The sequence below is a fragment of the Aotus nancymaae genome, unplaced genomic scaffold (assembly GCF_030222135.1).
Source record: "Aotus nancymaae isolate 86718 unplaced genomic scaffold, 86718_ANA_hifiasm-v0.15.2.pri h1tg000057l, whole genome shotgun sequence".
Classification (NCBI taxonomy): Eukaryota; Metazoa; Chordata; class Mammalia; order Primates; family Aotidae; genus Aotus; species Aotus nancymaae.
Window position 1 is genome coordinate 70,875,762 of NW_026988471.1, and position 24,161 is coordinate 70,899,922.

Below are 24,161 nucleotides of genomic sequence, written 5' to 3' on the forward strand. Positions count from 1 at the left end.
CTCAGGCCAAATCAAACACACACCTCACACAGGCCTGGCCTCTGGGGTCATTGCACGGAGCACTGCACTCACAAGGGCCTCGTGCTTGGCTTCATTCTCTACTGTTTCCATCTTGAAATTCTTAGGGCTCATTGCATCCTTGACCTCCTGGGCTCAAGTAGACTCAAGTGATCCTCCCGCCTCAGCCTCCTAGGTAGCTGGGACTACAAGCGTGTGCTACCGTGCCCAGATAATTTTTTATTTTGGAATAAGGGGCTCTGTACTTTCATTTTGCGCTGGGCCTGCATGTTATGTAGCTGGTCCTGACCTCATGCTACTCTTGGAGGGCCAGAGTCAGCATGGATGGGCGGGGGCTTTATTTGTCTCTGTCTAAGGAGATTCCTGTGGCTATTCCTAAAAAGAAGCATATTTTTAAAACCTTTTATTTTGAAATATTTAAGAATTAGACAAAAGTTGCCAGGCCGGGCATGGTGGCTCATGCCTGTAATCCCAGCACTTTGGGAGGCTGAGGTGGGCGGATCACAAGGTCAGGAGTTCAAGACCAGCCTGGCCAATATGGTGAAACCCTGTCTCTACTAAAAATGCAAAAATTAGCTGGCCACGGTGGTGCGTACCTGCAGTCCTAGCTACTCAGGAGGCTGAGGCAAGAGAATTGCCTGAACTGGGACCCGGGAAGCAGAGGTTGCAGTGAGCCGAGATTGCACCACTGTATTCCAGCCTGGGCTACAGAGAGACTCCGTCTAATAAAAAAAAGTTGCCAAGTATGGTACAAAGAGTATTTTGCCCTGAGCCATTTCACATTAAGGTGTCAAACTCCTGGCCCACCGTCTGAACTTTAGTGTCCTATTCTCCAGTTAAGGACTCTCTTTCTTTCTTTTTTGTTTTTTTGAGATGTAGTTTCGCTCTTGTTGCCCAGGCTGGAGTGCAGTGGTGCGATCCTGACTCACTGCAACCTCCGCCTCCTGGGTTCAAGCAATTCTCCTGCCTCAACCTCCCAAGAAGCTAGGACTACAGGCGCGTGCCACCACGCCCAGCTAATTTTTGTATTTTTAGTAGAGACAGGGTTTCATCATGTTGACTAGGATAGTCTAGATCTCTTGACCTCGTGATCCACCCACCTCAGCCTCCCAAAGTGCTGGGATTGCAGGTGTGAGCCATCGCGCCCGGCCAAGGACTTTCTTCTATGTAACCACAGCACAGCCTTCCAAAGGGTGAAACTAACATGGACAGGGCACATTCATCTAATCCCCAGACCCCATTCAAGGCTCATCCATTTTCCCTGCAGTGTGCTTTGTAGCAGAAGGATCCCGCGAAGGTGCACGTGTTGCATGGAGTTGTTTTGTTTCTTCAGTTTCCTTCCATTTGGAATAATTCCTCAGTCTTTCTTCGACTTTTATAACCTTGTAGCTGGATATTTTTTGAAATTCAGGCCAATTATTTGTAGTATGTCCCCCACTTTGGTTCTGTCTGATGTTTCCTGTGTTTAGATTTAGGGTGTGCATCTTTGGTGAGAGTGTGATGCAGCTGACGCTGTGTGGCTCTCTTTGTGCCCTATCAGGTGGGATGAGTGTGATTCGTTTGTGTCCACACTGTTAACTGTGATCATGTGACTGCACTAGCGTTTGCCGGATGTCCCGCTCATCATTCATCCACTCCCCTTTCTCATGTCAGAATTTTGTGACCCTGTAATATCCTCTTTGGCATCTAACCTTTACCCAGGAGTTCCATGAGTTGCTATTTTATTATTTTTATTTTTATATTTTTTGAGACAGTGTCTCACTCTGTTGCCCAGGCTGGAGTGCAGTGGCACAATCTTGGCTCATTGCAGCCTCCGCCTCCTGAGTTCAAGCAATTCTCCTACCTCAGCCTCCCGAGTAGCTGAGATTACAGGGACATGCCACCACGCCCGGCTAATTTTTGCATTTTTGTAGAGACAGGGTTTCACCATGTTGGCCAGGCTGATGTTGAACTCCTTACCTCAGATGATCCAGCTGCCTCAGCCTCCCAATGTCCTGGGGTTACAGGCATGAGCCACCCTACCCAACCTCCGTGAGTTGTTTTTGTTTTTGTTTTGAGATCGGTCTCCCTCTGTTGCAGTGGTGTAATCATGGATCACTGCAGCCTTGACCTCTGGGGCTCAAGTGATTCTCCCACCTCAGCCTCCTGAGTAGCTGGGCCTACAAGTGTGGGCCACCACGCCTTTCTAATTTTTTATTTTTTGTAGAGATGAGGGTCTCATTATGTTGCCCAGGCTGGTTTTGAACTCCTGGGCTCAAGAAATCCTTCTGTTTCAGCCTCTCAAACTGCTGAGATTACAGGCATGAGCCACTGCACCTGGCCATACCCAGTTTTAACATGACTGCTGTTTCTTGGTTGAATTTATTATTGCTTTGATGATTGCTAAATAGTGATATTCTGTTATTTTTCCTGCATTAATCAGTTGGCATTTTGTGGTCAGAAAAAGCTTTTTCCTTTCCTATTTCTTCATTGCAATATGGATTTGTGTATTTCTATTTTATTCAATTGTTTAACCTGTTACTGTCATTATGTATTTTCATGTTTCTATTGTCCCAGATTTGGCCTGTGGGAGCTCCTGAAAGTTGGCTACTGTGTCCTTTTGACATGTTTTCACATTACATTATGTTATTTATTTGTTATTTTATGTTTTTGAGATGGAGTCTTGCTCTGTTGCCCAGGCTGGAGTGCAGTGGTGTGATTGACTCATTGCAACCTGCACCTCCCGGGTTCAAGTGATTCTTCTGCCTCAGCCTCCTGAGTAGCTGGGATTACAGGTGCATGCCACCATGCCTGGCTAATATTTTTGTATTTTTAGTAGTGACAGGGGTTTCACCATGTTGGCAGGCTGATCTTAAACTCTCGACCTCATGATCCGCCTGCCTTGGCCTCCCAAAGGGATTACAGGCGTGAACCACTGCAGCCAGCCTCTTTTGATGTGTTTTTAAAAATAATTCATTCATTCATTGAGCATTTCCTTCCTTTCTGGTGCAAGAAGACGGTCCAGGCTCATCTTGTATCTTCCCTGCCCTAGCCCTGGAAGTAGTTATTTCTCCAAAGAGCCCAAATTACCTTTTGCTGAAGTGGAAGAAAGTCCTAGGAAATTTGTGAAAAATGTAAATGCCCAGGCCCACCCTAGACCTACTGAACTGGCATCTCAAGAAGTCTGGGCGTCTCGTGGGGCGTCTGCACAGATGGGAAGGCTCTTTTCCCCTCCACGGGTTGCAGGAACTGAGGGGACTGGCTGCTCAAGTGGCGACACCTGGTGGTGATTCAGGAACCCGCAGGGCAGGTTATGGCCAGGCCTTGGGTAAGGGAATTCAAGGGTCTCAGTGGCATTTGCCAACCTTCTCCTGGGTCTCCTGGGATGCTGAGCGGGCTCTCACCTCATTCCTCAGTGTTCTGAGCCCTGTTTTCCACCAGTGCTGCTCTTCCTTAGTGTGGCTGTCCCTCCTCAGGCTCCAGTCTGGAGAGTTCAAGCTCAAGAGCTGAGTATGTCAGGAGCCTTCAGGCACTTATGTCTCGGGACTGAGTTTGCTCTGGGAGTCCCTTGACATCCCTAAGGTCATTCAGCAGAAAGGTCACGTGAACTATGCCAGAGCCACTCAGAAGGACATTATGCCTCAGTAAAAATTATGTTTATAAAGGGGTTGTCAAAACCTGGGGAGAGTTATTGCCTGACATTCAGTAAAAGAAAATCATTTTGCATACAGCAGACCTATCTACTGTTTGTTTGAAAGACTGGAGAGAGCTGGAATGCGGAGTCAGGGAATTCTGGACAATTGGTTTTCTTTTGCATTTTTCCTCTTTAAGCTTTCTGTGCTTCCCACACTTTCTTAGAGTATCCGTTGCTGTAATTTGAGAGAATGGCTGCCTAGGAGGCTTGCTGAACCTGTGGTGCTGGGGCAGGGCTGGACAGGCCGGGGAGCAGCCAGGCTGCAGAGCCTGATGAGGTCGTGCCATTCCCAAGTTCATAGTGAGGGTTGGGGTGGGGTGGGCACATGGGCAACCCGACCTTGTCCGTGAGGGGTGTCACCAGTCCCTCTCCTCTCCAGCCGCTGCAAGCTGGGGCAGCTGAGGACGTGGTGGGGGGCAGGAAGGAAGAGGGCTCCGCAAGGCTGGCAGCACCCTGAGACCCTCTCAGTGTGAGCTGTGGCCTGAGCAAAGCTGAGCAAAGCTGCATTGCCCCTGGAGAAGTAGGGGCGAGCCATTGACTAAGCAGAGCAGCCAGAGGGACATTTTCCTTTAGACAGGCTGAGTGGAGAGTGGGAGAACCCTGCAGGAGAGGGTGGAGCCCTGATTCATTTGCAGATGCTCACTACGTGCTGCGTCAACTAATCCACTCTACATTTGACCTGTGAGGAGGGTCTATTGCTATGACTAACCCCAGTTTTACAGATGAGGAAACTGAGTCATGGGGAGGTCACAGATCTTGCCTAAGGTCACATAGCTCCTGAGTGCTGGAACCTGACCCCAGATTCTGTGCTCTGAGCCACCTGACTATGTTGATGGGACCCTGGGGGTGGCTTTGCCACAGCTCCCTGCAAACCTGGCCTTTACCAGAGCCATGTTCCTTGGTGGAGGGATGCCAGAAACAGGGAAGCTGCTGGAGGGCAGTGGTCTGAGGCCAGTGCACTAACCTGTCCCCCACGTGTCGTCTTTTCCAGGCCTCGCTGGTCCTGCAGGTGTCCTACACGCCGCTGCCTGGAGCTGTGCCCATGTTCCCGCCCCCCACTCCTCTGGAGCCCTCCCCGACTCTGCCTGACCTGGATGTAGTGGCAGGTGAGTAGCTCACAGTGGCCTCGCTGGGCCCTGGGAAGAAGGCTGGCAGTGGTTCTTGAACCTGGGGGCTGGGGCTGCAGGGAGGCTTCCTGGCCTTTGCTGCCTTCCCCAGGCTGGGGCTGCCCAGGCCTGGAGAGAAGAGGGTGCAGTGGGTGGGAAGTCCTGAGGGCTGCCTTCTGTTGTGCAGAAAGAAGGCGCAGCAGGCACGCTCCCTCGGCTGCTGCTGGGAGTAGTGTGAGGAGGCCTCCCAGCCCCAGCTGCCCGGGGACGGGCTGAGCCTGGGCTGGGTGTTCTGAGCTGTGCAGCTCCAAGAAGGGTGTGTGGGGACAGGGCCTGGCTCAGGTGATACCTGAGGCCCACAGACTCCCCGGAACCAAATGCTTCCCTGCTCTGGCACCCAGCAGGCCTTCAATAATGGTGTGTGACAAAAGCACTAGCTTTTTTTTTTTTTTCCTTGAAAGAGCCCTGAGCTGAACTTCAGGGTTCCGGTCCTGCCTTTGACACTGAGTTACTGTGTGACTTTGGGCTGATTACTCTCCCTCTCTGGACCCATAGATTGTTTGTGAAGGGAGCAGACTAAATTAGCTAAGTGCTGTGCCTGTCTTAGCTCTCTTCACATGCTTCTGCCAGGCTGGTCAAGCGAGGACCCAGCCTGGGGTGGCTGGCTCACCAGTGGTGGGCCCGGGCGTGGGAGCCTCCATGTGGTCTAGCCTGCTGGGGTTGGGAGGAAGCTATGTACAAAGGCCAGTGGGCACTTGCCCATGAGAAAGACTCTAGAGTTTTTCTCTTAGTGAGGGGAGCTAGAGGCAAACCCAGCATTAGAACCTGAGGAGCCCCTGTCTCGGGTATGCCCTGTGCCTGTCCTGGGGCCAGCCCAGCGCAGGGCTCTGTGGTGAGGTCGGCAGAGCAGAGCTGTCTCACTGGGGCTCACCACTGTCCGAGCTTAGAGACCGGAGATCAGCCTGGACTGGAGTAAACTGGTCATCCTGAGCTTGCAGCTGGAGTGGGCTCAGGGGAGGAAGGAGAGGTGCCCCTGGTGGTGGAGGGCCCGGATGCTCTGGGACAGCGTTGAAGTGGCTGTGACAGAGTTAGGTGCAGGCCGATCAGGGGAGGCCCCTGGACCCTCCTGGGAGGTGGTGAGAGGGGACAGGTCCCACTGGGCTTGGCAGCTGTTTCTGAGCTGTTTCTGGCTGGGGTGGGCGGGGAAGGCAGGGTTGGGGCTGGAGGTGCAGTAGGTTGGTTTCTCTCACCTCAACCTCCTCCCTCCCCTCCTGGGGTTATGCCCTGCCCACAAGACAGGCGGGGGACAGAGCCGGGCCGAGACTTGGTCCCTGCTCAGTGACAGCACCGTGGACACGAGGTACTCTGGAAAGAAGTGGCCAGCCCCCACGGGTGAGACACGGGCCAGAGCTGTCCCGACCCCAGACCCTCCCTGTAACTGTCTCACTAGCCACCATGGTCAGCTCGCTGGAGTGGGGCCAGGTGGCAGAGGACTCATCCTGCAGGACTTGGCAGGTGGGAGGGCTAGGGCCATTCTCTTTTCTTCCCGTTGACTAACTGGACTGACTACTCTCAAGTTTCAGCTGCTGGAAGCTCCTCTTCTTTCTACCTTATCCATCCTGGCTCACTGATGGGGAGAGCGCGGGAGAGGAGGAGGGGGTGGGTCTTAGTGCCCTTGTCTTTTGGATCTTCTGCCCCCTGGGCTGGGTCCTCGGGGCAGGGCCAGAGGGACCCAGGCCTCATTAGGGTCCTCTCCTCTTAGACACAGGAGGAGAGGAAGACACAGAGGACCAGGGACTCACTGGAGATGAGGCAGAGCCATTCCTGGATCAAAGTGGGACTCCAGGCCCCGGGGCTCCCATCACCCCGAGGAAACCACCTTCGCATCCTCCGCCCCAGCCCGCCGGGGTCAAAAGAAAGCGAAGTGCGCCTACATCTAGAAAGCTGCTGTCAGACAAACCGCAGGACTTCCAGGTAATGAATGGACTTTCTCTGACCCCAGGCTCCTCTTCAGCCGTCGGCTGCTGGTGCCAGGCACCTGCCTGGTTTGTCCAGCTTCAGGGGAAGATGTGTGTGGGATCCTCAGGGCCCTCCTGAGGGTCGGGGGAGGGGATCTGTAGTGTCCCTGGGCCTGGGCAGATGCTGAATAGGGAGTTCACATCTTGGATCCTCAGAATAAGTTTGCCCAGCCCCGTGGTTTTGCGCTTAAAAAAAAAAAAGTCACTGCAGAGATGCAGCATGTCTTTGCACCTCTGCTCTGTGTTCCTAACCAGGGTGTATCCAGCCAGCAAGCTCCTGGCTATTCAGGTGTGGCTTGTGTCCAGCACCTTCCGCATCACCTGGGTACTTGTTAGACATGCAGGGTCTCCAGGCCCCACCCAGACCTGCTCTATAAGAATCTGCATTTTAACAAGATCCCTACATCAAAGCAGCTCTGTCTAACATCTTGTTTTTCCCTATATCTATCCCCTGCATACAGCCATGCATTTTTCTGAGAGTCATGTGGAATTTGAATTTGTTCAAGCTCATTACAGAATAAAAACTATTAATAAACACTTTGACACATTTTTATCCAAAATCCATCCCATTTTATTTGCCTTGTAACTTTGGTCCTTTGCTTATCTTTTTTTTCTTTTCAAAATAATTTTCTATTTTGATGCAGTCACACAGTGATAGTTAACTCTTTACAACTTCTTTTAAGGTTAAAAGCAGGAAGCTTAAATCTCTATAATACTAACTGCAACGAATCACAAAAATATTTTTGTTCTAAATCATGGTAATTTAAGTGGAAGTCATAGCTCTAACCGCTGTGTTTGCCCAAAGAGACAAAATTCTAGCCCCCATACTATGATTCCCCAAACATCTTCATTTTGCCTTTTTTCTCTTTATGGAACTAACATATGTTTATTTTAGAAAGCTTGGAAAATACATTAAAATGAGAAGACTAAAAATCACTCATCTATCTTCCCATTGCTGTTAAGAATATATCCTCCCATATCATGCAATTGACAAAAAGATGTTTGGTCAATAAATAACAGTTGATTCAAAAGTAGAGCCAGTAAATATCTTTTTTCATAGAATTGCTTTAATATTTTAAAATTTCATATTTTAATATATCTTACCTAGTATTTGAAAGCATGATGTTCTTGAAGTCTTCATTTACTTACTGCTGAATGGCAAAAATTCTCAATTTGTTTCTCGGAATGTAAGAAAGTATTGCATCTTATAAAGAATAAAGACTATTTCTGGGGTCACTTCACTGTGTAAGTTCGACCTCTCAGGGAATTGTCAATAAAGATATTCAAGCCACTGAAAAATGCCAGTGTCAGTGGGTCTCGAGTGGGGCTTGTGCCAATGGCTGAATGACATGAATGGGGACTGTATCTGCCCGCCCCTGGGGTTTCATGTGTGTAGCTGACAAGGGGCAGCCTGGCAGCTCTTCTGTGGAGCTACGGCATTGTATAGATGCAAGGGCCCTTGGTGGGAAAATATAATTGTTCATATAATGCTCTTCCTAATTCCTTTTTAATACTTTTCCCAAGAAGCCAGTGGTGAGATGGTCCCTGAGATTTCTGACTCTTGGGGTGGATGGGGGGTGGTTCTTAACCCTTCCCCCTTCCTCCACTCTTTCCCCTCCTGACTTTAGATCAGGATCCAGGTGATCGAGGGGCGCCAGCTGCCGGGGGTGAACATCAAGCCTGTGGTCAAGGTCACCGCTGCAGGGCAGACCAAACGGACTCGGATCCACAAGGGAAACAGCCCACTCTTCAATGAGGTGGGAGGCACGGGCCATGAGGGCCAGACCTTGGTGGGCCTTCCAGTCTGGAAGCCCAATGCAGACACTGGGCAATTCATTCAAGAGTGTTTACATATGACTCTGACCTGGGTGGGGAGATGTGCTGGCCCCCAAGGAGGTTATCTGTGGCACTGGAGAAAGGGCTCCTGCATCCCCGTCACCCTCTAGGGCCAGCCACTCACTCAACCCTGAAATCACCATGTCTGTGAGGCCAGGGGTAGAACACCTCAGAACTTGTCCAGTCAGCGGAGCTGAGCCCAATCCACATTTTCTGAGGGGACTCAACTACTAGGCTTGGAGGCTTGGGGGGGTGGTCCTCCCTCTCCCTGGCCCAAGGGGTCAGCAGGCACTGATACGTCTCCCTTTGCTCTGAACCAACAGACTCTTTTCTTCAACTTGTTTGACTCTCCCGCGGAGCTGTTTGATGAGCCCATCTTTATCACGGTATGTCTCAGCAGTCCAAGTGTTCTCCGAGGGCTGTATGTATGCACATAGGTGTCACTGTGCACGGGGTGTGTGTGTGTGTGTGCACGTGTGCACATCAGTGTGCATGCGTGTGTGTGCCTGTCGGTGAGTGTGTGAGTATGTAGGTGAGAGGGAGGTGTGTTAAAGCCTGACACCTGGATGATGTGGAATAACTCACAGAAATGCCTGCTTAGCTGGGAGGCAGTGGCTGCAGGAGACCCCACTGCTCAGCAACCCCCCGGGGGGCCAGGTCAGGGTCCTTAAATCACTTGTTGCAATGAACATTTAAGTTCCCAGCTTATTTTGTTTATCCAAACAAAATGTGCTTGCTTCTGACCGAGATTCTCTTTCTCTGGGCCTTGGCTCTTCCCCCATCTCCTCTGAAAGGCACCATAGCCTAGTGGCTGAAAGTGTAGGCCCTGGCAGTAGGCTAGATTCCAGCTCTGTCTATGCCATGGAGGGATTGTGTGTTTCTGTGCAAGTCTCTGTGCCCCTGTTTCATTCGTGAATGGGGAGGATGGCAGTACCTACTGATGAGGTTCTTGTGAGGGCTAACCATTGCGTAGAATGATCTCCGGAACTGAGTAAGTGTGAAGTGTTGGCAGTTATTGTGTGGGAGGGAAGAGCTATTGGGTTGGCAGTGTGGGCCACGTGCTCCCTGTGAATGTGAGTTTCTGGTGATCTTCCTCTGCAGGTGGTGGACTCGCGTTCTCTCAGGACAGATGCTCTCCTCGGGGAGTTCCGGGTAATGGTTTCTTTTCTATGAAAGCAGTCAAGTCTCACTCCTCCCAGTTGGTGGAGCCTCTGTAGACCATGGGCAGGGGCTGGCACTCCAGAGATCCTGTGTGTCTCTGCTTTGGGAAAACATAACTTCAAAAAAACAACACCAAACCCTCTGCGCAGCACTCCTTTCTCCCTAGAAAACCTCTCCACGAAGGTGGAAGAGAACGAAAGCACTTTTTATCATCAAAGAGGTCTTAAACTGGAGCAAGATGCACATCCCAGGCAATGATCTGCTAAGATGCTGCAAAGACAGAAAGAAATCCCACGCTAATTTAGCCGGCAGGTCCAGCCCATTGCATACTACACACATTCTCAAGAGAAGCCACTCACACCGAGTTCATCCCAAAGTCACCCGGTCATCGGGGTGACCATCTGTGTTAGCTAATTTACTGTATCCAGAAGACCAAACAAAAATCAAACTCTTGTATTGATTTTTGTATACTATGACATTTGTATACTAAAGCTGACAAAAAGCTTATCTAGCTTCTTAAAAAGATGCATTTCAAAGAGACAGGGCAAGTGTAATAAATTTACACATTTTCTAAGGTAAGTGTTCTGACAAAAAGAGAGGGGAGGGCAGTTCTTCCCTTATTTCCAACAGGCAGAACCAAGCCCCTAGTTTGTAATTTGGATGTTCCCCCACCTCGGGGCAGGCAGTGTGAGGTCTGAGTTCGGGCAGCCCCCCTCCTTATCCTGGCCATCTTGGGCCAGTGAGACCGGCGCTCTCTGCCCTGACATCACTCTCACTCTGGGCTGGGAGTGGGGTTCAGATGTGGATCCCTGGGGGATGGAGAGGCAGAGGAGAGAGGGGAACCCTGCCCCAGGCCTCCTCACTTGTCCCAGACAGTCCAGAGGTGAATAGTCCTGTTCTGAGAACCAAGAACCAGTGGATTTAACAGATTACATAAAGTAAAGGTAACTAGTAATTGCGCAGACTGAAGGAGACCTGCATAGTGTTTTAATGTAATTTAATGTAATTCCTATTGATTTTCTCATTGTGAAAATTCCAAGGATTTATCAAAAGGAAAGAAAGAGCACAGGCTTATTTGAACCTCTCCGCACTATCCAAGTATATCATGCCTCCCTTCTTTAAATTTGTGTTTTAAATATGAATTTAAAATAAGGGGCTTGATTCTGCCTGTTGTCATAACAGTTACCTTAGAATTATTTCTTCTGCCCAATAAATAATTGCTGGGACTGGGTGCAGTGACTCACGCCTGTAATCTCAGCGCTTTGGAAGGTAAGGCGGGCAGATCAACTGAGGTCAGGAGTTCAAGACCACCCTGGCCAACATGGTGAAACTCCGACTCTACTAAAAACATGAAAATTAGCTGGGTATGGTGGCGCGTGCCTGTAATCTCAGCTACTCGGGAGGCTGAGGCAGGAGAATTGCTTGAACCTGGGCTGCAGAGGTTGCAGTGAGCTGAGATCGTGCCACTGCACTCCAGCCTGGGTGACAGAGCAGACTCCATCTCAAAAAACAAACAAACAAACAAGAACCAAAAAAACGAAATCAAAAACACAAAAAATTGCTGGGTTGGACCTGTTGGCTAGATTAGCAGCTAAGATTTCTTTGTGTTTTCGAAATCTTCCCGAATCATTGCCTGTGGGAAGAAGTCACAAGATAAAAAACTAAGTCTGTTTACCTGGAGAAGCATTTTTTAAAAGAATGGGCTGGAGCCTGAGTCATTCTGTAACAAATTAAATCTTAATTATGTTTTGAGTCTCTTTACATTCTTGTTCTGAGAACTGAAGAGTTAAGTCAAAAAATTATTTTATTTGTATCTAATTATAAAAGTAATCTATGATTTAAAAAAGATGTTTTTTTTAGAGCTGTTTTAGGTTCACAGCAAAAATTGAGTAGAATGTACACAGTTTCCCGATACTCCGTGCCCACCCTCCCCCACCCTGCCCTCTGCAGCTTTCCCCACTATCTTCATCCCAATACTCTATGGATTTTTAATAGAAAATTGTAAAACACAGGAAGGAATAAAAAATGAAATAAAAGTCATCCAAACCTACCGTGCAGGGATAACATAGTTCCATTGTGTTGAATTTCCTTTCCTTTTTTTTTTTTTTGAGATGGATTTTCGCTCTTGTTGCCAGGCTGGAGTGCAATGGTATGATCTCGGCTAACTGCAACCTCCGCCTCCCGAGTTCAAGCGATTCTCTTGTCTCAGCTTTTCACGTAGCTGGAATTACAGGCACATGCCACCACACCCTGCTAATTTTTTTTTTTTTTTTTGTATTTTTAGTAGAGATGGGGGGCGTTTCACCATGTTGGTCAGGCTGGTCTTGAACTCCTGACCTCAAGTGATCTGCCTGCCTTGACTTCCCAAAGTGCTGGGATTGCAGACATGAGCCATCATGCCCAGCCTCTTTGCCTCTTTCTTTTTTGTACATAAGCATTCTTTAGCAAACTGGGATCAAAATATATTTCACTTTCTTTTCATGTAGTATCAGATGGTGAATGTTTCCCTATGTTTCCCAATGTTCTGCAAAACCATGTTTTTTAATGGAATCGTATAATGCACCACACTTTAATGCTTTGGCGGCAAGAGTTTGATTTGTGTCTCCTCTCATCGATTGCAGATGGACGTGGGCACCATTTACAGAGAGCCCCGTGAGTTCTCACCACTTTGGCTGTATCCTTGTATTTCGGTTCTGGAGGCTGACTGGGGACACCCATTTGGGATCCTCACTGTCCCTCCTGGGGGTTTTAGAATCTAGAGGAGGAGTTTGATCTTGGGAGGGAAGGCAGGTCCTTCATCCTCCATGCGAGACAGGCCCTTGGGAGGGTGTCACGATCGCCTGTGTCTCCACTGGCCCGTTCAGGGAGGATAGATCTGGAAGGCCCCATTACTGGACACTGGGCTCACAGCAGACAGGGACAGGTCATTTGGGTGATGAGCCAGGATTTCTCTCACCCTGGTTTCCATTCTGTTCTGGTTCCTTCCTGAAGGGGAAGAAAATGGCCTTGGGTTTGGCTCTGCCAGCCTCTTACAGGAGTTTCTGTTAATATTTCTGGTTCTGACCACATGAACACTCAAAGTACCTTTTGATTCTAGAATCTGAGTCCTGTGCTCATGGGCCGGTGGATGAGTCCTTTAGCCCCCCTGTGCAGTCCAGCCTGGGCTCCTGGGCATGGCCACAGGCTGGGGGCTTCTGATTCTGGGATCACCAGTGGATGTTGTCTCTCTTAGGGCACGCCTATCTCAGGAAGTGGCTGCTGCTCTCAGACCCTGATGACTTCTCTGCTGGGGCCAGAGGCTACCTGAAAACCAGCCTTTGTGTGCTGGGGCCTGGGGACGAAGCGCCTGTGAGTATATTTCCCTGGGTCTTCCTACAGTCTCCCACGCAGCACCTGGTGCGGAGGCGCCAAACCACAAACAAAAACTCTATTTTTTTTTTTTCTGATTTAAACTAATACATGGTAATTAATGACAAATGTGGAAGATGTAGAAATGTATTAATAAAAAAATGAATCACTCATAATCCTACCACTCCAAGAGAGCTAGTATTATCTTATTGCATGTCCGTCTGGAAGGATATACACACATATTTTTCTTTTTGCAACAGTGAGATTATTTTGTATATATTATGACTTGAATTACATTGCCTAAGCATGTATCGTGACCATCTCTACATGCCAGTAATGTTATAAGTTGGAGGTGCTAAGAATGAGAAAAGTATTGAGAGCAGGGGAGGGATCGGCATCTTCGTATGGCTGAGAAGAGGAGGAAGGTTTGGAATCACCATTGTGGGAGAGGAATGAAGGGTTAGATTTAGTGAAAGGGTTTCTGCATGAGAGCAGCCACTCCGGGTTGGACGCTTTGTTTGTAGTGGAGCCACTTGCCTCATGGTGCTCAGTAGTGCAAAGCAGAAGAGAGGCAGGAGGGTGGTGGACGTGTTGGGCGGGGGCAAGCCAGGAGTGCTGAAGGTCAGGGGTGAGGTACCAGGGCATCCTGAACATGGCTGATGGTACTGTGCAGGGAGGAAGAGGAGGACAGGGCCCCTGGGGTCTCCTGCCATGCTTCATGTCCTGCCCTCCATCCTTACTGCACACTGGCTCCTTGGTCACCTGGACGTGCTGCTTGGATGACTGTGGGTTTCTCTCTCTCCACTCAGCTGGGCCCCGGGTGCTGTCCGCCTCTCCTTTTTTCCCGGGTGTAGTTTACTCCTTATCTCATTCTCCTCATCTCCTTACTCCTGATCTCTCCTGGCTGTGTCCAGACTTTCTCACTTTTCCTAAGCTCCAACCTCAGCTTCCCTTGGAGAGGCAGAGCTGCACAGTGGTGAGTGGTGAGAGCTCTGGGAGCTCCCGTGGTCCTAAAGTCGCCCCCCATCTTCATCTGCCTTCCCTCCCTTCCTCCGCTCCTCCCGCTCCATCATCCCTCCACCTCCTTGGCCGTGACCTCACATCTTCCACTGTCGTCTTTAGCCTCCTCTGTCTGACCTCTTCTCCCACCTGTCTCCCCTGTGTCCCGCTCCATGATCTGCACCAGGCTCAAGGTTCCCCAATCCTAAAACACCCCTTCCTTAGCCCATTTCTCCCCACCCCTCCTCTCCACTACTATTTTCTCTTTCTCCTACTGCTGGTCATCACCAGCTTCTTGAAAGGGTGCACCTCGTCCCCTTTTCTCCACTCCCTCACCAGCTGCTCATTCCTTCTTCTCTTCAGCAGGAATCCCACCGTCTCCCCTCCCCGGAACCACTGGTGTAAGGTCACTCGTTACCAGAGCTTGGGAGCTCTCCTCTGTTGTTAGTCTGCGCCACTGTGCCACGGCACTCAATTCTGGAGCCCACGACTTACCTGAAACTGTCTCCCCACTTAGCATTCATGACTCCCCGATTCTCCCTGCTCCTTTTCCAGCAGGTTCTTTGAATTCAATGTTGCAGTTCAGTCCCCGTCCCTGTTCCTTTGCTGTATCTGCCTCCCACTGTTGAGGAGTCCGTCTCTTTCAGACACCACCTGAGACTTACACCTTGCTCTTCTCCAGCCTGGATCTTCTGAGCTCCAGACGCTCAGTTTCAGTTGCCTTGTCATCAGGCCACATTAACACGTCCCTTAGGCCCTTCTAACTTATTGTAGCAAAGCCTGGTACGGTTTGCTGCCCACTCCCCACACCTGTTCCACATCCTGTATTAGGTGACATCTTAGGAAATTGCATGGTTATCCACTTAGTCCTCCAAACCGGAGGCCAGAGTTTCATTCTTTACCCCTGAGTCCCCATGCAAGCAGTTGGCCGGTCTTGTTGGTGTGAAGACCTCAGTGCACGCTGCTTCTTTTTCCCATCCCAAGACCAGAGTTTGAGGCCAGTCTCCCACTCTCTCTCACTTGGGTCTCTGCGTGAATTACAATATAGGTTTAGCTGGTAACAAAGATGCCCCAAATAGTAGGCATTCAAGAGGACAGATGCTTATTTCTCTCTTGTGAGCCCCACAGTCCAGAGCTGGCACAGACCCAGGCTTCTGCAGAGACCCAGGCTCCTGGTCTTCCCTCACCTGTGATCATTCTGCAGCCTCCATCACATGGCCCAAGAAGGTTGCTCCAGTTCCCATCACCATGTCTGTATTCCAGCCAGGGAAATGGGAGGAAAGGACAATGGAGGTCACATCTCTTCCTTCAAAAGCATGGCCTGCAAGTTGTACGCATTTATGCTCAGGTTCCATTGACCAGAACCTAGTCACAGGGTCACATCTAACTGCCAGGGACCCTGGGAAATAAAGTCCATCCTGATGCTGTCCAGCTAAGAATTGAGGGTTCGTTAGAGGAGGCAGAAAAGACTGGATTTGGGGGAACAACTAGCAGTTTCTGCCACTCCCTTCTAAGTGTCCTCTGAGGTCTCCTAACCTCTTACGTTACACTTCTCCACCTATCCCCACCTTATCACCAGTCATCACTTTTAAACCCAGGTAGAACTATGCGCAATTCCTCTTACAAAACATCCAGTGACTTCCCATTGTGTTTAGGATAGAATTCAAAATCCTTAGCATGACATTCAAGGCCCTTGACATTTGGCCTCAGCCTAATTTCCCAGTCCCACTTGCCATTATGTATCTTCATGGGCCCCGTGTTGTGGCCACACCAGATGCTGTGACTTTCCAGAATGCTGTTCCATCCCTCTTCAGCCTCTTCCCCTGCTGGAATGCCTTCCCTCTCTTTGCCTACCAAGAGCCAATTGGTTCTTCCAGACCCAGTTCAGATGCTGCGTCCTCCCTGAAGCTTGCCCCGTCCTCCAGGAAAATGTATTGGTCTTTCCTTGGGGCACCACCCAGCCCTTTGGTTGTCTAATCAGCTTAAGTGTCTGTCTTCATCACTGAGATTCAGTTTCTTGATGATGGGGACAATATAGCAAATATGATATCTTTTATCTTCCCTCTTGCCTAGTAGGGCAGGTCTTGTACACAGTAGGTGCTCAATCAGTGCTTATTGTCTAGAGGAAGAGACACTTTTATGGACGCTTGAAAGATGATTGTTTTCTTCTGATATGAGCTGAGGAGAATAAACACAGAATGCATCCCTTTGGGCACTTCTGTGATGTGGGCATTCTGGGATTGAGCATTTTGCTGCAGGGATTCTGAAGGAGGTTTCCACATGTCAAGTGTGACTGAGTGCGAAGTGGGGTGAGGCTAGTCCAGGCAGCTGTCCAAAGAGTTGGGACCTTGCTATTCTCCTGTCCCTTCACTGCTCACTAGCCCAAGAGCAGCCACCAGATCTTTCGTCTGTTCCTCCAGCTGCCAACGCCCCCTTGTGCAAGGGGCTCTGCAAGAGTCACCTCCTTGTCTGGATGCCTCCACCTGGTGCTCGTTGTCCAAGTCTTAAGCTGGGAAGCCTTTCTGACCCACTCCCCTACCCCCAGTCAGTATAGTTACCAGCCCCCTTGCTCTGTGCTCTCCAAGCACATGGGTTCTGCTTCCAGCCTGTGTTAAACCTCAGCTTTCTTATCTGTAAAGTGGGGGCAGTCTAGGACCTTATGCCCAGAGCGTCATCTGTGGGCCAGCAGCATGGGCATCACTTGGACACTTGTTGAAATGCAGGATCTTGGGCCTCACCCCAGACCTGCTGAACTAGAACATGCATTTTAATTGGAATGCATGGCAGTGGTCTAGAAGATGCTGATTCTCAGCCTCCTTTGCCAATTGGAATCATCTGGGAAGTTTTAAAAGCCACTGCTGCATGGGCACTTTCTCCCAGAAATTGTTTTAATTGGTCTAGGGTATGAACCTGGGCTCCCCAGGTGTGTCCTTTCTTTCTCTTTCTTTTCCTTTTCTTTCTTTTTAATGGAGGTCTCACTCTGTTGCCCAGGCTGGAGTGTGGTGGTGTGATCTTGGCTCACTGCAACCTCCGCCTCCCAGGTTCAAGCAATTCTCCCACCTAAACCTCTGAGTAGCTGGGACTACAGGTGCACGCCACCATGCCTAGCTAATTTTTGTATTATTTGGTAGAGATAGGGTTTCCCCATGTTAGCAAGCTGGTCTCAAACTCCTGACCTCAGGTGATCCGCCTTCCTCGGCCTCCCAGAGTGCTGGGATTACAGGCATGAGCTACCACGCCTGGCCCTTCCAGGTGTTTCTAATATGCAGCCAAGTTTGAGACCCACTCAAGGCGGGTGCTATGAGGATTAAATGAGAGATTGCATACACATCAATATATGTGGGATGCGATTTTTATTATTACTGTTTCAACCACAAGATACAGGACATGTGATTGTATTCTTCCGCTGAAAGTCTGTTTTTCCTTCAAGATCGTCAGCTCCATGGGAACAGCACACTTATTCACGTCTTCCCCTTATTCCCTGCCATATTCACTGCCCTTCAGCACCAAACTGACATCGAATAGTCACTCAGTAGCTGCTGGCTGGGTGGATTGACACGTGCATGTTATTGAAGCTAGAGTGGCAGCTCACTACGGTACTATATTTTCAGTCACTACTATACCATATTTTAACTGTGAGGCAGGGGAGAGCGGGAAGGAGACTAAGGTTGGTGGAATGCCTGCCATGTGCCACATGCATTTACATCATTATTGGAGATGTTCCTCGCACAGTCCTGGGAAGTCGGTGTCATGGTCTCCACTGTACCCAAGAGGAAGGCGAGGCTCAGGTGAAGAACCTTGCCCAAGACAATGTGGTTGTAAGTTGCAGAGCACAGTCTGCTTTATTTCAGAGTGGAACTCTTAGAAAAGGAAAGTAAAACCCTGTGCTCAGGAGCGTGTGAAGGAATCATATTTGGTTTGCTTTGTAGCTGGAGAGAAAAGACCCCTCTGAAGACAAGGAGGACATTGAAAGCAACCTGCTCCGGCCCACAGGCGTGGCCCTGCGAGGAGCCCACTTCTGCCTGAAGGTCTTCCGGGCCGAGGACTTGCCGCAGAGTACGTGGGGCACACCCTGGGGTGGGAGGTCTGCAGGAGGCTGAAGGCACAGGGCTGGTGAAGGTGGGCAATGGTGGGCGGGGTCAGCTCCCTGGGGGATGGAGAAGCGTCCAGGAAAATATCAGAATTTAATGAAAAGTCATCAGTGCTGGTGGAGTTACAAAGATTCAAGAACTCTTGAGAGAATAGCTGCCTCTCGCTCCATTCCAGTGTCCTCTGGGCCTGGTCTGGCTATCTGTGGACCCATTTTCTCGGTTCTCATTGAGGATTCAGCATCATCAGGACTCTATTCTGCCCTTAGGGCTGGCTCTCACTGATTTTCCCTCCCTCTACGAGGAAGCCCGTTCTGCAAGTCTGCAGAGCTGGGCTGGGGAGCAGTTGCTCTAACGTTGGAAGGGTTTGCATGAAGGACTCCCAGGGCCCACTGTCTTCACCGATGAAAAACACAGATCCACAAGGTGACTCACCATCCTAGCTTGCCTGGGATTGTCCTGGTGTTAGTACTGAAAGTGCCTGTTCCAGGAAACCCTGTGGTCTTCAGCAAACTGGGACAGTGGGTCACCCGACTTGTACCCATTTCCTCTTCTTCCCAGGAAGCCCAATGTGGCCACTGCATGGTTTCTCACATTGGCTGGCCCGGTACTAGATTCATCTGTGTGTTTAGTAAATGCTGGGGAATTATACTGAAAATCCTAGAGCTCTGGGCATCAACCTGGGCTGATATTAGAATTACCTTCATAATGGTCCAGATTCCGGGCCCTCACCACCAGCATTTTAGATGGACTTGAGTTAGGGCAGGGCTTGGCACTGTTAGGGTTTAAAGGCTCCCCAGGTGGTTCTGTCATGAGGCCCAGCTGTGAGCCACTGTTTTCGAGCATACATTACCATAACCAAGCCACTGTCCACAGCAGAGTCAGTGAGAAGGTTTGCAACTTGGGTCCCTAGTTATGACGTTTCCATAAAGATAATTGTTTGAGAGTTTCTGCTCTGGCTGCTGACATCAATAAATGAAATGTACATGCTTACTTGGACCAAAATTGTGAAGAAAGCCTGTATAAAGTAACAGGAATTAATTCAGTATTAAAACACATGCTTAAAAATATTCTGCACTTATTGATTGCAACTATGTAGAAGTGAGGCTGGTGAACTTTAAGAAGGGAATGGGGAGGTAGAAGTGTTTGCTTTTTTTAAGGTGAAAGAGCTTTAATTCTCTGCAATGTTTGAAAATAAAAACAAAATAGATGGGCAAACGGATCATAAATGTTTGCTAATTCTTGTTGCCTTTTGTATTCATGTAGACATTAGCTAGCTTATAATCTTTAACTATCCCCCTCCACACACCACTCATATGTCTATAAACATGACTTGCTTTATACACATATGTATGTGTATACACATATCTAGCTATATCTATGTATATAAATAACCTGGCTGATTAAAAAATAATTAATTTGGGGCAGCATAGATGAAAAACTCTCAAAAAAAAAAAAAGAACACCCAACAGAATTGACTTCTTGGTTAATCTCAGGTAAATCAATCACTGCTCTAATAGATTTAAAGGAAAATGTCAACCAGGCACCGATCACGGGATATTGTTAAAACGACTGTCAGTCCTTTTCTGGGTATTTACTGCCCTTAGCAACGTAGATTTCTAATTAGTCAAGCAGTGGATCAGTTGGTAGATTTGATCTGAAAGGCTTTGAATGCAGAGCCCGGACAGTGAATGAGTCTGGGACTGGTGACGAAGTGGCCTGGTGCTCTCAGGAGTTGCTGCTCTGAGACAGACCTCCCTCTGGGGAGTCCCTGGGCTGAGTCCCTGTGAGAAGGGGTCACAGCTTCTTGCTCAGGTCGTCCCAGGACTGCCTGGAGACAGATGGGGGATAGCCGGGGTTTTGGAGGTGAGACGGCGGGCGGGCAGTGACTGGTGTGTCCCTTTTCCCAGTGGACGACGCCGTGATGGACAACGTGAAACAGATCTTTGGCTTTGACAGTAACAAGAAGAATTTGGTGGACCCCTTTCTGGAGGTCAGCTTTGCAGGGAAAATGGTAAGGAGCAAGGGAGCAAGAGGGTTCTCTTGGGAGGGGACTTCTGGGTGCCCTGTGGATGGTGCTGGGTGAGAGCAGGACAGAGCGAGGCACCCCCACCGCAGGCATGCGCAGAAGGAGGGGCTGCTCCCAGCAGGTGGTGAGACACCCATGCAGGCCCAGCTCTCAGGGGCTGCCCCACACATGAACGTGGACAGGTCTGCCTGGGGGTGTCCCAGACAGACACAGAGATGCGGACGGCCCAGGAGAGGACACTGGACGGTAGATAGTAGAGGAACATTTGGGGGAAAACGAAGCAATAGCGTGGAAACCAGACATGAAGACATAAAGATAGGGAAACTATATTTTAAAGATGTGGGATAAAAACAATGATTATTTAAAAAATGTGTTGGGAGTTGGGCAGAGAAAGACCCCCTGGTAGGTGCCCTAGGGGTCACTCACACGTTCTCCTCTTCCTTGCAGCCCACCTTCCTGCCCTGAGGTGGGCTGTGGCTCCAGTCCCTGCTGACTTCTGTCCTAGACCTTCTCTCCTCACTGGCTGCCCACCCACCCAGTGTCTGTGTGCACCCACAGGCTTTCCTGGCAGCCTCAGCCCTCCCAGGCTTCAGCCATCACCTCTCTGCAGAGAACTCCATAGTTCTCCGACCCCTCCCTTCAACCCCAGACCCCTACATGTCTCTAAACAGCTCTGCCTCCTGTTCCTCTGAGCCCTGGAGGGAGTCATTTCCTCTGCCCAACCTGCCCCATATCCAAAAGCCTCTGTCTTAACCAGATACAACCATCAAAGGCAGAAAATGCGGACCTGCCTTGATTCTTCCCTCTTTTTTCTCCCTCTATATCAAACATGCCATCTCTAGCTTGTGAGTTTAAACGTGTCCCCAGGACCCATCCCTACCTCATGCCCCTTAGCCACTGTCAGCTCTTCCCAGGACCACACACCAATGACCCATTCCCTTGTTTCTACCTCACGGCATCAAATTTGTGAACAGCCCAGGCTGTGTGTCCAAGTTCTGGATTTGTCCATCGTTTCCTCCCATTGTTTGACTTGTTTCTCTGGCTCCTCTCTTTCCTGTAAGCTGGAAGTTAGGTCTAGAGACTCGCTTAGAGTCGGATGAAGTCTTCTGGCAAGAACTCAGCATAGAGGATGCTCTGCATGTCATGTGGCACCACGACAGAAGGCGATAATGTCAGGTTGTCTCATCATCAGGGATGGTCGCCTGATCACACGGGTTAGGTGGTGCCTCCAGACAGCTCCCTTAGAACAGTAAATCTTCCCACTTGGTAATTAGCACATAATTTGTGGGTAATATCTTGGCAGATATCCTATTTCTCAGCCACCTCTTACCTAATGGTCTAAGCATCCATTGACCTTCTTGTCTGAAGAAGTCATTTAGTTGGGACTGCAATGTGGTGATTTTCTCATTATCATTCTTTTACTCTTGATTAGCTGACATTTTTTTTTCCTGTAAAGAAGAGCTTTCTCCTTCCTGTCCCTTTGAGTATTAGTTATGGACCTCAATAATTTTTATTTTTAATGGGTTAAAATCAGTCATTATTGTGTTGATGTGTGAATTATACTGAAGGTGGCCATCGGGAGCCCCTTTGAGCTGGCTCTCTCTCCTCAGAGACTAGCCCAGGGTCCCAGTGAAAATGTACACAGGAATGTAATGCAGATTTTAAACTCATTCATGTGGAGATGTAGATGCTCACTGCAGACCCTCACCTGAGTGCAGGTTTTGGTGTGGGCTCAGGGTCAGGGTCTTACGCCCTGTGCCTGGCATCAGGAGGAACGGGGCAGCTGCTTGAAGGCAGGAAGGAAACAGGAAGCTGCAGCTCTATGGTTTTGTGGGACATTAGCTCCAAGGACTAAGATTAACTTTTCCACTTGACACTTGGGGAATTTCACGTCCCAAGATTGTTCTTATTTTGCATTCCCAACATGGAAGGTATTTTGATGGTGGCTACAACCGAGACCAATGTGCCTTCACATTCGTTGGAACTAAGCCTCAGAACGCTGGGGCGCCTGGCTGCTCTGGGTCCCTGCCAGCATCTTTGATCTCACTGGGTCTTCTGTTCTGAGATGCCCTTGGCTGGCCCTAGGGATTTCTGTAGGAAGGTGCAAGTGTCTAGGGGAGGTGAAGGGACAAAGGTGGCCAAGGCAAGGGACTGTCTAGAGTAGATTGGCACCTGGGCTCATGCAAGAAGCTGCACCTCTCATTTTTCCTCTAGAAGGAGGTGGAGGGAATTGAAGAGTAACCTTCTGGTGAAGGAGGCAGCTGGAATGCTCCCTCTTGAAAGTTTCAACCTGGCCAGCCTCCTCCAGTGGTCGCCAGGCCTTGCATCCTCTCTGCAAGGAGAGCAATTTTCTTGTGGCTTCCCCGCCTCTGCTGCTCTTATGGTGTGTCTCATTCTGCTTGTCCCTCTCTTTAGCCTGCTTGCATGTCACTTTTTTTCTCATGACATCCTAAGCTGAAGAGCCCTGAGGTTACGTTCCATGTGCGCACCCACCCCAGCCGGCCTTCTTTGCATTTCCTCTTATGGACACTTGGTGACAGTATTATCCAAGATGTGAATCATACTTGATTTGGCCGAGTTTCTAAGATAGGAGGGTGTGAGAGTGTGTGCGACTGTGCACTTCATGGTATGGAAGAAAGAAAAGGTAGGTAATTGTAGGGAAGGACAGGAGGTTTTAAAATAACTTTTTTTTCTGAATTCAAGAATGAAACCCATTAACTGCAGGAAAAAAATGAAAAAAATCAGAGAAAAGGAAAAGAGCAAAAACTCCCATTGCACCACATTCTGTACCCTGCACCACCCTGGAGAGAATTACTGATCAATTGGTTTGTGTTTCCTTCTAGGATGTTTTCTCTCTCTAGCGCTCACTACCCCATTACCTCCCCTCTTACACTTGCTGGGAAAAAATAATGAAAATGTTGATTTTCATTATTCAAGGATTCTGTATTTGCCAATTTGCCTACTCACTAAAATGTATCTGCAAGCCCCAAATCAACACTCTTGGCACTTTTGTGATGATTTGTGGACACTTTCAGGGCCTTGAAAAATTTGAGTCTCCGGCACGCATGTTGGTTGCTGAGGTTGAACAAGGTGACTCTGCCTCTCTGCTCCAACTCTCACGGAGTAAATGCGTGTCCATGATCAAAGCACACGTATTTACTCCATGAGAGTTTAAACAGGGAGGCAGAGAGTCTCAAACCATGATACTACACAGGACACATATCAAAGGACACAGACAAAATACGTGTCCTTTGATACGTGTCCTGTGTAGTCTCATGTTTTTCACATTTTTGTGAGTTGTTGGCGACTTTGGTGTTCAAAATGGCCCCAAATGTTGTACTAAAGTGCTGCCTGGCGTTCCTGAGCTCAAAAAGGCTGCGATGTGCTTTACGGAGGAAGTGCGTGTTAGGCAAGCTTCATGCAGTCATGAGTCACAGTGCCATTGGCTGTGAGTTCAATGCTGGTAACTCAGCAGTATCTATTAAGCAAGGTGTCCTTCAGTGGAAACACACAGAAACCAAGATGACATATTGATCAGTTGACAAAAACATTGTGACAGAGGCTGGCAGGAATTTAACCCTGCTTCTCCTCTGGGGTAATGAATCAGTATTCACTAATTCAGCGTTCATGATGACCCTGTAGATCGTAACTACCATAAATAATGAGGATTAACTATATATTTGCAGGTTGGTAAACTGCTTGTGTTGGCTCATGTTTTCTCAGTTATTAAATAGCCTTTGAAATGATTTTTTTGATGGCTGCATAATATTCTGTCAGATGAGTATACCACAACATTTAACCTATTTTTGGATTATATAATTCCAATTTTCCTCTTTTATAAACAACATTGTGACAAACATCAGCATACAGGAATCTTCATCCACA

The 24,161-nt window shown here is 49.0% G+C and overlaps 1 protein-coding gene across 17 annotated transcripts in view; it reads left to right on the top strand.

Annotated features, from left to right (window-relative positions):
* The window catches only part of DYSF (dysferlin), a 235,298-nt gene that overhangs the window by 55,502 nt on the left and 155,635 nt on the right, over positions 1-24,161 (top strand). For 9 of the 17 annotated variants that reach the window (XM_012475624.3, XM_012475622.3, XM_012475629.3 and 6 more), the window contains 10 exons: positions 4,683-4,797; positions 6,097-6,189; positions 6,560-6,771; positions 8,444-8,572; positions 8,975-9,037; positions 9,753-9,803; positions 12,434-12,464; positions 13,045-13,160; positions 18,089-18,215; positions 20,158-20,261. In XM_012475624.3, the coding sequence (XP_012331047.2) occupies positions 4,683-4,797; positions 6,097-6,189; positions 6,560-6,771; positions 8,444-8,572; positions 8,975-9,037; positions 9,753-9,803; positions 12,434-12,464; positions 13,045-13,160; positions 18,089-18,215; positions 20,158-20,261 (1,041 nt within the window). The remainder of the gene's footprint in view (positions 1-4,682; positions 4,798-6,096; positions 6,190-6,559; positions 6,772-8,443; positions 8,573-8,974; positions 9,038-9,752; positions 9,804-12,433; positions 12,465-13,044; positions 13,161-18,088; positions 18,216-20,157; positions 20,262-24,161) is intronic. The other 8 variants (XM_012475626.3, XM_012475633.2, XM_012475631.3 and 5 more) reach the window with 1 other exon arrangement.